Source organism: Chiloscyllium punctatum, chromosome 9 (genome assembly GCF_047496795.1).
Source record: "Chiloscyllium punctatum isolate Juve2018m chromosome 9, sChiPun1.3, whole genome shotgun sequence".
In the NCBI taxonomy this organism is placed as follows: Eukaryota; Metazoa; Chordata; class Chondrichthyes; order Orectolobiformes; family Hemiscylliidae; genus Chiloscyllium; species Chiloscyllium punctatum.
The window spans coordinates 18,421,023-18,433,367 of record NC_092747.1 but is presented as its reverse complement, the minus strand read 5'-3'; the positions used below and the strand labels follow the sequence as shown (position 1 = coordinate 18,433,367).

Here is a 12,345-nt window from a genome sequence, read left to right as displayed (position 1 = left end):
AGAATGGTGCAACTACTCTTCAGCTCCGGCATTGCTGTTAAGTAGTTTTACCTACCACAGATTTAGTTTTTAGCGTAGGGCATGCTGGATTCAGAGTAAAGACCTGATCAGGCACAGAAAATAAAATGGATGGAGAGGCCCCTGGAAGAAGTGTATAATATTGCCGTTTTACTTTACCATTCGGTCTTTGCAACCAACGTGGGGTCTAAGTTTAGGGTTGTGCTGAACAGAAACATTTTATTTAATAAAATGTTGTATGAATTACCCTTCTTGCTTTTTAAAACAGTTTCACGGATTTCTGAGCATCACTTAAGTGTTATTTTTCTTAAAACTTCAATGCATGCAACATCCTTTTACGGACTGATGTTTTCCCAGATTGTCACCTTGACCTCTAAATGATAGTATTTTTATTTAGATGTGCAAAATACCAAAAAAGATTTGCTGGGTTAGTAAACACTAGCAGGAATAAAATGCTATTAAATTGATTTTTATTTTAAATAAACCTATTCAGAGTTTGTAGACCTTGAAGCATAGAGAGACCATTCAGTCTGTCATTTCTAGACTGACTCTTTGCAAAAGCTTTCCAACTAGTTGTATGTTTTTGCCTTTTTTCCTTTCCTTGTTGAAGCTGCTCCTCTGGCTGTACATCTTCTTCAGATTATACCAAGTCACTTCTTCATGAGAACAGTTTTACATAGAACATAGAATAATACAACGCAGAACAGGCCCTTCAGCCCTCGATGTTGCGCCGACCCGTGAACTATTCTCAGCTTGTCCTCCTACACTATCCCATCATCATCCATGTGCTCATCCAAGGATTGTTTAAATCTCCCTAATGTGGCTGAGTTAACTACATTAGCAGGTAGGGCATTCCACGCCCATACCACACTCTGAGTAAAGAACCTACCTCTGACATCTATCTTAAATCTATCACCCCTCAATTTGTACTTGTGCCCCCTCGTACAAGTTGACTTCATCATCCGAGGAAAAAGACTTTCACTGTCTACCCTATCTAATCCTGATTATCCTGTATGTCTCTATCAAATCCCCTCTTAGCCTTCATCTTTGCAATGAGAACAGACCCAAGTCTCTCAGCCTTTCCTCATAAGACCTTCCCTCCAGACCAGGCAACATCCTGGTAAATCTCCTCTGCACCTTTTCCAATGCTTCCACATCCTTCCTGAAATATGGCGACCAGAACTGTACACAATATTCCAAGTGTGGCAGCACTAACGTTTTGTATAGTTGCAGCATAATATTGCGGCTCCAGAACTCAATCCTTCTACCAATGAAACCTAACACACTGTATGCCTTCTTAACAGCACGATCAACCTGGGTGGCAACTTTTAGGGATCTATGTACATGGACTCCAAGATCCTTCTGCACATCCACACTACCAAGAGTCTTTCCATTGACCCAGTACTCTGCCTTCCTGTTATTCCTCCCAAAGTGCATCACCTCACATTTAGCTGCATTGAACTCCATTTGCCACTTCTCAGCCCAGTTCTGCAGTTTATCCAAGTCCCCCTGCAACCTGTAACATTCTTCTAAAGTGTCCACCACTCCACTAACTTTAGTGTCATCTGCAAATTTACTAATCCATCCATCTATGCCTGCGTCTAAGTTTATTTATAAAAACAACAAACAGTAGTTGTGCCATATCACTAGTAACTGGATTCCAGGCTGAATATTTTCCATCAACCACCATTTGCTGCTTTCTTTCAGAAAGCCAGTTGGGTCCTCTCTGCTGCCCTTGTTGTGCCCTTGTTCAAGATTTGCAATCCTCCAGTCCTCTGGTATTAAACCTGTAGACAATGATGACTCAAATATCAAAGCCAAAGGCTCTGCCATTTCCTCCCAACCTTTCCAGAGAATCCTCAGATAAATCCCATCCGACCGAGGGGATTTGTCTACTTTCAGTCCTTCTAGAATTGATAACACCTGTTTGTAACTCACCTTGATCCTTTCTAGTCTAATATCTCTTACCCCATTCTTCTCATCTACAATATTCTCCTTTTCCTGAGTGAAAACTGATGAGAAATGTTCATTTAGCACCTCTCCGATCTCCACAGGTTCCACACTCATCTTCCCACTTCTATCTTTGACTGGCCCTATTCCTACCCTAGTCATCCTCTTATTCCTCACATATCTATAGAAAGCTTTAGGGTTATCCTTTATTCTATTTGCTAAAGACTGCTTGTGTCTTCTCTTTGTTCTTAACTCTCTCTTTAAATCCTTCCCTCGCTGATCTGTAACTCTCCATTGCTTCATCTGAACCATCTTGCCTCATCAACACATAAGCCTCCTTCTGCTTAACAAGAGATGCAATTTCTGTAGTAAACCACAGTTCCCTTACCTTATTGCTTCCTCCCTGCCTGACAGGAACATACCTATCAAGGACATGCAATATCTGTTCCTTAAACCAGCTCCACATTTCCATTGTCTGCATCCCTGCATTTTGCTACCCCATTCTATGCATCCTAATTCTTGCCTAACCGCATTATAATTGCCCTTGCCCCATCTGTAACTCTTGACCTGTGACATATACCTATCCCTTTGCATCACTAAACTAAACGTAACTGAATTATGGTCACTCTCTCAAGTGCTCACCTACAACTAAATCAAACACCTGGCCTGTTTCATTACCAAGCACCAGATCCAGTGTGACCTCCCCTCTTGTCTGCCCTTTGATATACTGTGTCAGAAAACCCTCCTGTACCCATTGTCCAAAGACTGATCCATCTGACGTACTAGAGTTATACCCTTTCCAGTCAATGTCGTGGTCCCCTTTATTTAGGAAATTATAATTTAGGAGGTAGTTCAGAGAAGGTTCAGTAGGATGATGCCTGGCATGGAGCGAGTGCCTTATGAGCAAAGGCTGAACTGGTTGGCACTTGACTCATTCTCATTTTAGAAACATTATTGGATTCTTCAGGGGCTTGACAGGATAAATGCTGAGATGTTCCCCATTCATGGGGGAGACTGGGACCAGAGGGCATAGTCTCACAATAAAGACTGAGGTAAAGAGGAATTTCTTCTGAGGGCCTTGGAGTCTTTCAAATGCTTGTGTGTACATATAAGGCTAATCAGTTGGGAAATCAAAGGTTACAGTGGAAAAGGCAAGAAAGTAGATATGAGGAGTGAAGGATCAGCTAATGATTCTCTTAAATGGTCAGGCAAGCTTCAAGAGCTGAATGGCCTACACCTGCTCATATTCCTTATGGTCTTTGCTTTGGTTTTTTTCAACCATGTTTCTTGTGCCTTTGCCCTTAAATGGACAAATTGTTTCGTCTTGTAATCTATGCTGGATTTTTGTGTAGTCTATTTTAGAGTCAATGAAAATTTTTTGTGTTTTTAAAATGTAAATAATCCCGATGATTTATCTTGTTTTGAGTTTATACCATGCAATGTCAAGGTTCAAATGTAATTGGGCAGTTTGACCTATAGTTGTCTTAGCCATGGGTAAATCAGTAGTGGGAATGTTGACCTTTCCTCTTTCCAACTTTGCGCAGCATTCCTTACCTCTTTCTCTATAAAATATGTACTGTTCATTTTGTTAGTTGTTATTTGTTTGAGGGATGTGGGTGTCACTGACGAGGCAGTATTTATTGTCCATCCTTAATTGCCCAGAGGACAGTTAAGAGTCAGCCACGTTGCTATGGGTCTGGCGTCACGTGTAGGCCAGACCAGGTAAGGATGGCTGTTTTCTTCCCTAAAGGGCATTAGTGAACCAGCTGAGGTTTTCTGACAATTGGTACATGTCATCCTAATTCTCTGCTTTTTTTTAAAATGAGTGTTTAGTGATGTGGCACATTTACATTAAAAACACAATGGATAAATTTGTACAGTTTGGAAGAAGTCTTGCCTTTGGTTAGTTAAGCCCTATTTATTGTCTACTGCTAAGAAATGTTGCCTTTTGTCTAAGCTTTTCATCTTGTACTCATCAGGACAATTCACAAGTAACCTTTTTAAGAGGAAAGCTAATGTTTACACTGCAAGAGGTGAGGGCACATGTGGCATAGTAGTGGTGATCCTATCTCTGAGCTGGGAGGCCCAGGTTCAAATCCCACCTGGTCTAGAGATGTATAATGACATTTCCGAACAGGTTGATTTTAGATAATATTTATGCAGTATGAGCTGAGAGTTCTGATTTGGTTGACAAATGAACTCTGTAAATGTGTTTCTATAGAGAACGCACTTACGAATTCTAATTGGCAGTTAACAGCCAGGTAAGGTTAAACTTTAAATCCAGAATAATCGAGTCCGATTTTAGCGTCATAGAGATGTACAGCATGGAAACAGACCCTTCGGTCCAACCCGTCCATGCCAACCAGATATCCCAACCCAATCTAGTCCCACCTGCCAGCACCCGGCCCATATCCCTCCAAACCCTTCCTATTCATATCCCCATCCAAATGCCTTTTAAATGTTGCAATTGCACCAGCCTCCAACACATCCTCTGGCAGCTCATTCCGTACACGTACCACCCTCTGCGTGAAAAAGTTGCCCCTTAGGTCTCTTATATCTTTCCCCTCTCACCCTAAACCTATGCCCTCTAGTTCTGGACTCCCCGACCCCAGGGAAAAGACTGTCTATTTATCCTTGCATGCCCCTCATAATTTTGTAAACCTCTATAAGATCACCCCTCAGCCTGCAACACTCCAGGGAAAACAGCCCCAGCCTGTTCAGCCTCTCCCTGTAGCTCAGATCCTTGTAAATCTTTTCTGAACCCTTTCAAGTTTCAACATCTTTCCGATAGGAAGGAGACCAGAATTGCACGCAATATTCCAACAGTGGCCTAACCAATGTCCTGTACAGCTGCAACATGACCTTCCAACTCCTTTACTCAATACTCTGACCAGAAAAGGAAAGCATACCAAGCACCTTCTTCACTATCCTTTCTACCTGCAACTCCATTTTCAAGGAGCTATGAACCTGCACTCCAAGGTCTCTTTGTTCAGCAACACTCCTGAGGACCTTACCATTAAGTGTATAAGTCCTGCTAAGATTTGCTTTCCCAAAATGCAGCATCTTGCATTTATCTGAATTAAACTCCATCTGCTACTTCTCAGCCTATTGGCCCATCTGGTCCAGATCCTGTTGTAATCTGAGGTAACCTTCTTCGCTGTCCACTACACCTCCAATTTTGGTGTCATCTGCAAACTTACTAACTGTACCTCTTGTGCTCACATCCAAATTATTTATGTAAATGACAAAAAGTAGAGGGCCCAGCACTGATCCTTGTGGCGCTCCACTGGTCACAGACCTCCAGTCTGAAAAACAACCCTCCACCACCACCCTCTGTCTTCTACCTTTTGAGCCAGTTCTGTATCCAAATGGCTAGTTCTCCCTTTATTCCATGAGATCTAACCTTGCTAATCAGTCTCCCATGGGGATTTTGGCTCTGAAAAATGAACCAGCAAATGGCTGTTACATTTTCTTTGCCTGCAAAGAACAGGATCCTTTATATTTAATATTGTAATTTTCTCTGCACACGTGTACTGCACTGTAAGCCAGAATGTCAATTCTAAATTTCATTGTTAGCCTAATTCTTTGCACACCCCAGGATTATTCAAGAAATGTTATTCAATTTCAGAATTGAAGTTCCTGTTGAATACTTGCAAGTTTCACAAGTGCAGGTTAACTGGGTACCGTCAGTAGCTTGGTTTGTGTGACAGCCAAAGGGCTAGCTGTTTGACTTGTCTCAGAGACTTGCATATTGTATCACCTACATACCTGGTGTCACTCCTCTGGCACTGAGATTCATGTCACACATACTCATTTGTGTGATAGGTAGCGTTTCTGTCTTTTTGTGCTTTACGCAGTGACAGTACAACTGCTAGCTTTTCCTGTTGCTCAAATCTTTAACATATTTTTTGATTAGGTCACCTACAGTGTGGGAACAGGCCCTTTGGCCCAATGAGTCCACATTGACCCTCCGAAGAGAAACCCCCCCCCATATTTACCCCTGACTAATCCACCTGACACTATGGGCAATTTAGCATAGCCAATTGACCTAATCTGCACATCTTTGGACTGCAGGAGGAAACCGGAGCACCTGGAGGAAACCTACGCAGACATGGGGAGAACGTGCAAACTCCACACACACTCCGTTGTCCGAAGTGGGAATTGAACCCGGGTCCCTGGTACTGTGAGGCAGCAGTGCTAACCACTGAGCCACCGTGCTGCCCCTTGTGCCCTTATTCTGAGGAAAACTTTGCAGAACCAAGCGTGAGTGTTTAAAGAGCCTTCACGGGTTAGCATGATATATAGTGAGGAATGATCTGATCAGGATAGTGTCATTCCACAGGATGACACTGTGCCCTATTTCATCATCACATTTGTTTATACCTCAACAAAGTAGATGACAGCCATTTACTGGTTCATGTCTCTGGACAATACCTTAACGAGTCTGGGTCAACCTGCCTGGTTTAAAAATTCAGCAAAGTTGGCTTATAATTGCCAATCAGCATTAATGGCTGCATCCTTCATGGTAACACTACACTCGCAAACCAACGAACACTCTCCTGTCATGCACTAGAAATATTAGTTTTCCCCTTGAGTTGGTTTTGAAGATTTTTCTGATGTGTGAAAGAAAGTTTCAACAAAACTCCGTTTTATTTTCCGGCAATAGTGAAATTGTATACTAATAAATGACTTTGTCTACATATTGTTTTGTTAAGACGCGACAGATGTACACGATTTAGTTTGGACTTTCTTGAACATGTGGTGTAATATTCCAATTACATACCAATCTCCAGTAACAATTTAAATCCATCATTAAGGATGATGTTTCTAAATTCTTAGAGCAGAGTCAGATCAGATCAAGTCAACATGGATTTAGTAAGGGGAGGTCATGCCTGACAAAGCTGTTGGTATTCTTTTGAAGAGGTTACAAGTAGGTTAGACCAGGGAAACCCAGTGGATGTGGTTTATCTAGACTTCCAAAAGGCCTTTGATAAGGTGCCACACGGGAGGCTGCTGAGCAAGGTGAGGGCCCATGGTGTTCAAGGTGAGCTACTGGGATGGATTGAGGATTGGCTGTCTGACAGAAGGCAGAGAGTTGGGATAAAAGGTTCTTTTTCGGAATGGCAGCCAGTGACGAGCGGTGTCCTGCAGGGTTCAGTGTTGGGGCCACAGTTGTTTGCATTATATATTAATGATTTGGATGAAGGGACTGGAGGCAGTCTAGCAAAGTTTGCAGATGATACGAAGTTAGGTGGACAGGCAGGTAGTACTGAGGAAGTGGGGAGGCTACAGAAGGATCTAGACAGTTTGGGCGAGTGGTCCAGGAAATAGCTGATGGAATTCAACGTGAACAAATGTGAGGTCTTGCACTTTGGCAAAAAGAATAAAAGCACAGACTACTTTCTAAACGGTGAGAAAATTCGTAAAGCCAAAGTACAAAGGGATCTGGGAGTGCTAGTCGAGGATTCTCTAAAGGTCAACATGCAGGTTGAGTCAGTGATTAAGAAAGCGAATGCGATGTTGTCACTTATCTCAAGAGGGTTGGAATATAAAAGCACCGTTGTGCTACTGAGACTTTATAAAGCTCTGGTTAGGCCCATTTGGAGTACTGTGTCCAGTTTTGGTCCCCACACCTCAGGAAGGACATACTGGCACTGGAACGTGTCCAGCAGAGATTCACACGGATGATCCCTGGAATGGTTGGTCTAACATATGAGGAACGGCTGAGGATCCTGGGATTGTATTCATTGGAGTTTAGAAGATTAAGGGGAGACTTGATAGAGACGTACAAGATAATACATGGCTTGGAAAGGGTGGACGCTAGGAAATTGTTTCCGTTAGGTGAGGAGACTAGGACCCGTGGACACAGCCTTAGAATTAGAGGGGGTAAATTCAGAACAGAAATGCGGCGACATTTCTTCAGCCGGAGATTGGTGGGCCTGTGGAATTCATTGTCGCAGAGTGCAGTGGAGGTTGGGACGCTAAATGTCTTCAAGGCAGAGATTGATAGATTCTTGTTGTCTTGGGGAATTAAGGGCTATGGGGACAATGCAGGTAAGTGGAGTTGAAATGCCCATCAGCCATGATTGAATGGCGGAGTGGACTCTGGGCCGAATGGCCTTACTTCCACTCCTCTGTCTTATGGTCTTAAATCTGGACATCTACAGTTGATTAGAAATCAGAAGATTGGGGTTCCCAGATAAACCAAGACTATGGTCCTCTTATTAATCCCCTTACCATCCTAGTCGTGACAGGTAGGAGAGTTGTTTCTGTATCATAGTATCCTGTAGCCTTCAATAGATCTAGGAATATAAGAAAATCCTCCATTGGTAGAAGACTTTGGAGACTATACACTGTCTCCATCTAACTTGCATTTGAATTTGCACAGTTTTCATAGGGTTAATGGAAAACTTTTGTCATGGTTTATACTATCTAATCTCTTAATTCTAAAAGCAGCAACCTTCAACCTTCTCTGGTGAGAAAATGCCTCCATAATGGTTTATTTAGGAACTCATCTTGCCACCCCCTCAATCGTTTTGGTTGCCAAATCTGCATTTTTATACTGTGCCTACCTGATTTGCATCCAGTATTCCAAGCGCAACCACACTAATGATTTATCAAATGGCGTTGTCTCAGTACATCAGCTAAATTTTTATCTTTTGTATGTATCCCAATTATCTGGTTTTTACTTTACATGACTGAGCATTGTTTCAATAGCTTCAATTTATTGTCGATCATCAATCCTGACCTTTTTTAATGTCATGAACATTATCGTCCTTGTATTTAATATTTTCTTCTTGTCATCTAACTCAATATGAAGCGCTTTGTTATTTCCTTTTGAAATTATATGTTTGATCTGTATGCCCATTTCCCACATATATTGAAATGATCCTGCAAATTTAGCCTTTACAGCTTTGGGATTTACCACCTTCATTAATTTTGTCATCTTTATATTTATACACTATGTAAAAGAGGTCTTAAATGCAGCCTATGTGAGTCCTCCTATCTGAGGTTGATATACCAATCCTCTCAACTCTTGATCATATTACATCTGTGTGATATTTCCATTCATTCCCACTTCCTTTGTTTCAATATCAACCTTTTTCGAGAGCAACTATGTCAGTCATTACTTTAAGTCCAATTACTCCACACATACTGCTTTCCCCTATCAAGGTCTTTTTGTTGTACCCTAAAGGAACCTGGAAGTTGGAGTAGCAAGAAACAAAGACTGAATTTTGTTGGAAAAGCTTAGCAGGTCTGGCAGCATCTTTTGGAGAGAAATCGGGTTTAACGTTTCTGGTCTAGTGACCCTTCAGAACTCCTCTAAGATCATCATAAAGGTCTCCTCTTCTCAACCTCTCCCCTTGCCTTTTGATGAGGTGACCCTGTGGTTAAACCACTACAGCTCATGTCTGTCTTTAATGAGAGACAGCCCTACAATCTGGTTAGACTATGACAATTTCTTCTGTTATGTTTTATAAGTGGAACCTTAGTGTATCAAACTCCATCTAGCTTTGAATAACATTCACTGCTCTTTACTTTTTAAGAGTAAATCTGCTACCTGCCAGTCCTCAAACCTCTTCAATATGTGGTGATTCCTGGCAGTTTTAATTAATCTAGAGAGTTAAAGCACAACGAAAGAGGTGAAATAAATATATTGTCTTTGAAACAAAAACAGTATGTGCTGGAGAAACTCCATCAGGTCTGGTAGCATCTCTGGAGACAGAGTTAATGTTTCAAAAGTCTTACACAAGCTCCTCAATAGCCAAGTTCAACTGGGCTTGAAACATTAGCTTTTTTTTTGCGTCTCCAGAGATGCTGCCAGACTTGCTAAGCTTCTCCAGAATTCTTTGTTTCAGATTTCCAGTATATACAGTTCTATTTTATGCAGTTTCTGAATCCAGATTGTTGCTGCTTTTAATGGTACATTCCATGTAGCCTTTTTATTAAACTAAGTTATACATAATGCCCAGCACTTCAAATATTTTGTGTTGGTGAGCATTTGAAACCTTTTTATTGGGCCTCTAACAAGGCAGTCGTGTAAGGCATTATATGTGACTAGACTTGTAATCTGAGGTCAAATGCAGAAGATAGACCAGGACTCTTTTCACAGGAATGTAGGAGGTGGAGAGGCAACCTGACAGAAGTTTATAAAATAATGAGCGGTCTAGATCGTTGTCTTTTCTGTATGATGGGGGATTTCAAGACTGCGGGCAAATTTTTCAAGTGAGAGAAGAGAGACTTTAAAGACATGGGGGGCAAAGCTTTTATGCAGAGGGTGGTTCGCGTGTGGAATGAATTTCCTGCGGAAGTGGTGAATGTCGGTACAATTACAACATTCCAAAGAGATTTGGGTAAGTACATGAATAAGAAAGATTTGGAGGAATATGGACAAGGAGCAGGGAGGTAGGACTAGTTTAGTTTGGGATTATGTTCAGCATAGACTGGTTGGGTCTGTTTCTGTGCTGCATGACTTTATGTAACTATAATCCCACTATGGCAGGTGGTGAAATTAGAATTCTGTGAACAAAACTGTAGTAAAAACTAAAACAAATGACGACAACCATATAACCACTGTCTATTTGCTGGAAAACCCTCATCTGGCATGCAAAATCCTTTTTTTTTTTAGCAAAGGACATCTTCCTTACTGGCTTGGTTTGGCCTACATGTGGTTGACATTTGGGCCATTAGGGATGGGAAATAAATATTGGGCTAGCTAGTGAGGCCGTGCTTCTGAACGAATTTGAGGAAAAATAAAGTCAGTTGCATAATCCTGTGAAAACTGGGATTATGTGACCAATTTGGGCTTTTTCATTTTTTTATTATGAAGAAGTTAACTGTCACTTTTCATAAATTATCCAAGACTTTTTTTTAGATCAGCAGTAAATATTCTTGTTTCCAAATTCACTGCAATTTATTCCTGTTACGTCCTGGGGGAAAAAAGCCTCTCCTTACCACCATCCTCCCGTGAAATCAAATATTAGAGCTTTGTAAGAATTTAATGTATAATTCTTTAGTATTTTTTGTCTGAATGAAGTTTTGTTAGAAAGATTGCAGCAAACTATTTAATAACTACTATCTTTAGTCTTTGCATATTGACTCTCTGATTAAGGCAGTCTTGGAAATTGGTAGCATTCGCTAAATGAAATTTATACCCAAGTGAGGCAGGTATTGCACAAATTTGGCTTTTGGTGAGCTTGCGTAAGATAATTTGCAACAGAAAGCACAATCCTGTTGAGCTGTATATTACAATTCCTGTTTTGCCAATGTGGGTCGAGCTATCTTGTTTTAGTCACTTCAAGGATATTGTCGGAGCTGAGCCTTACCCTTGATTCTGTTCTCACTCAAAATACCCACATGTGAATTTTCTAGCAGATAATGATTAGGAACCCTGGTTGCTGGCTTTTCCTTCTTGCCTATTCCAGCCCAGAGGTTTTGAGAGAAATTTTACACCCAACCATTTCTCTAGCTGAGCGCCAAGTAAGTACAGACTTAAATGTTGAACCAGAGATATTGTGATTAATACTGGGTGGTAATTTTTTTCTGTTGTCCATCAAATGAGCTAAGGCATTGTTCCAGAACTGTACGATGTAAAATACTTTGGCAATGTTGACTGAGTTGTAACAATCTGTGAAGTACATTGTAAATCTTGAAACCTTAAGGTTGTAAAATGATAACTGCATTCAATTGGTGCAATTTGTTTTGTTTTTGTTTTGTAGAGCTAACTTTCGTCGTTGATGTAGTCAGCAGTTAATTGAATTGGTTTGTGCAAATACTTTTGAATTTATGGTAAGTCAAATTTACACATTTGAAGATCTCATCTGTGAGATTAATACTGATTTGATGGACATACTTGGAAAGTTGAACCTCTTCCTCTCCTTTTTAAGGGCATGACAGGATGAAACGCAACAGACATTTAAGCAGCAGTGACAGTTCAGACAATGAGAGTAAGTAAGACAATTTATTCTACTATCCAAATATAACCTCATGTTCGTGTAATGTTTTTGCCGTAGACTGCATAGGTATTAAATCTGTTTTGCTATGCTGAAAAACTGCCTAGGGAGAATTAAGTGAATCTTCATTTCAACATCTGCCTTCAGAGCATTACTTAATCGGGGAAGAACTGCAGAAAGTTGCAAGACAGAGACTTGGAGCACTTGTGCATGAACACAGAAAGCTAGGTACAACAGGTAATCAGGAAGGCTCGTTCAATGTTAGCTCTTATTTCAAATCTGTTGATAAGAGTGGGGCAATTTTCATGCCACTGTATAAGGTGCTGGTTCCACATCTGGAGTACTCTGAGCAATTTTTGAGGATTGATATTTCATTTTGGAGGCAATTCAAAGAAGGTCCACTGGGATCATCCCTAGTATGGAG

At 41.0% G+C, this 12,345-nt stretch overlaps 1 protein-coding gene across 5 annotated transcripts in view; it reads left to right on the top strand.

Annotated features, from left to right (window-relative positions):
- jade3 (jade family PHD finger 3) overlaps nt 1-12,345 on the top strand; it is a 56,227-nt gene that overhangs the window by 19,478 nt on the left and 24,404 nt on the right. The window contains exons 2-5 of one of the 5 annotated variants that reach the window (XM_072576953.1): nt 6,043-6,231; nt 11,688-11,757; nt 11,856-11,915; nt 12,069-12,158. In XM_072576953.1, coding sequence (XP_072433054.1) covers nt 11,867-11,915; nt 12,069-12,158 — 139 coding nt within the window. In that variant the 5' untranslated portion in view covers nt 6,043-6,231; nt 11,688-11,757; nt 11,856-11,866. Of the gene's footprint in view, nt 1-6,042; nt 6,232-11,687; nt 11,758-11,855; nt 11,916-12,028; nt 12,159-12,345 lie in introns of all 5 variants that reach the window. The other 4 variants (XM_072576952.1, XM_072576954.1, XM_072576956.1 and 1 more) reach the window with 4 other exon arrangements.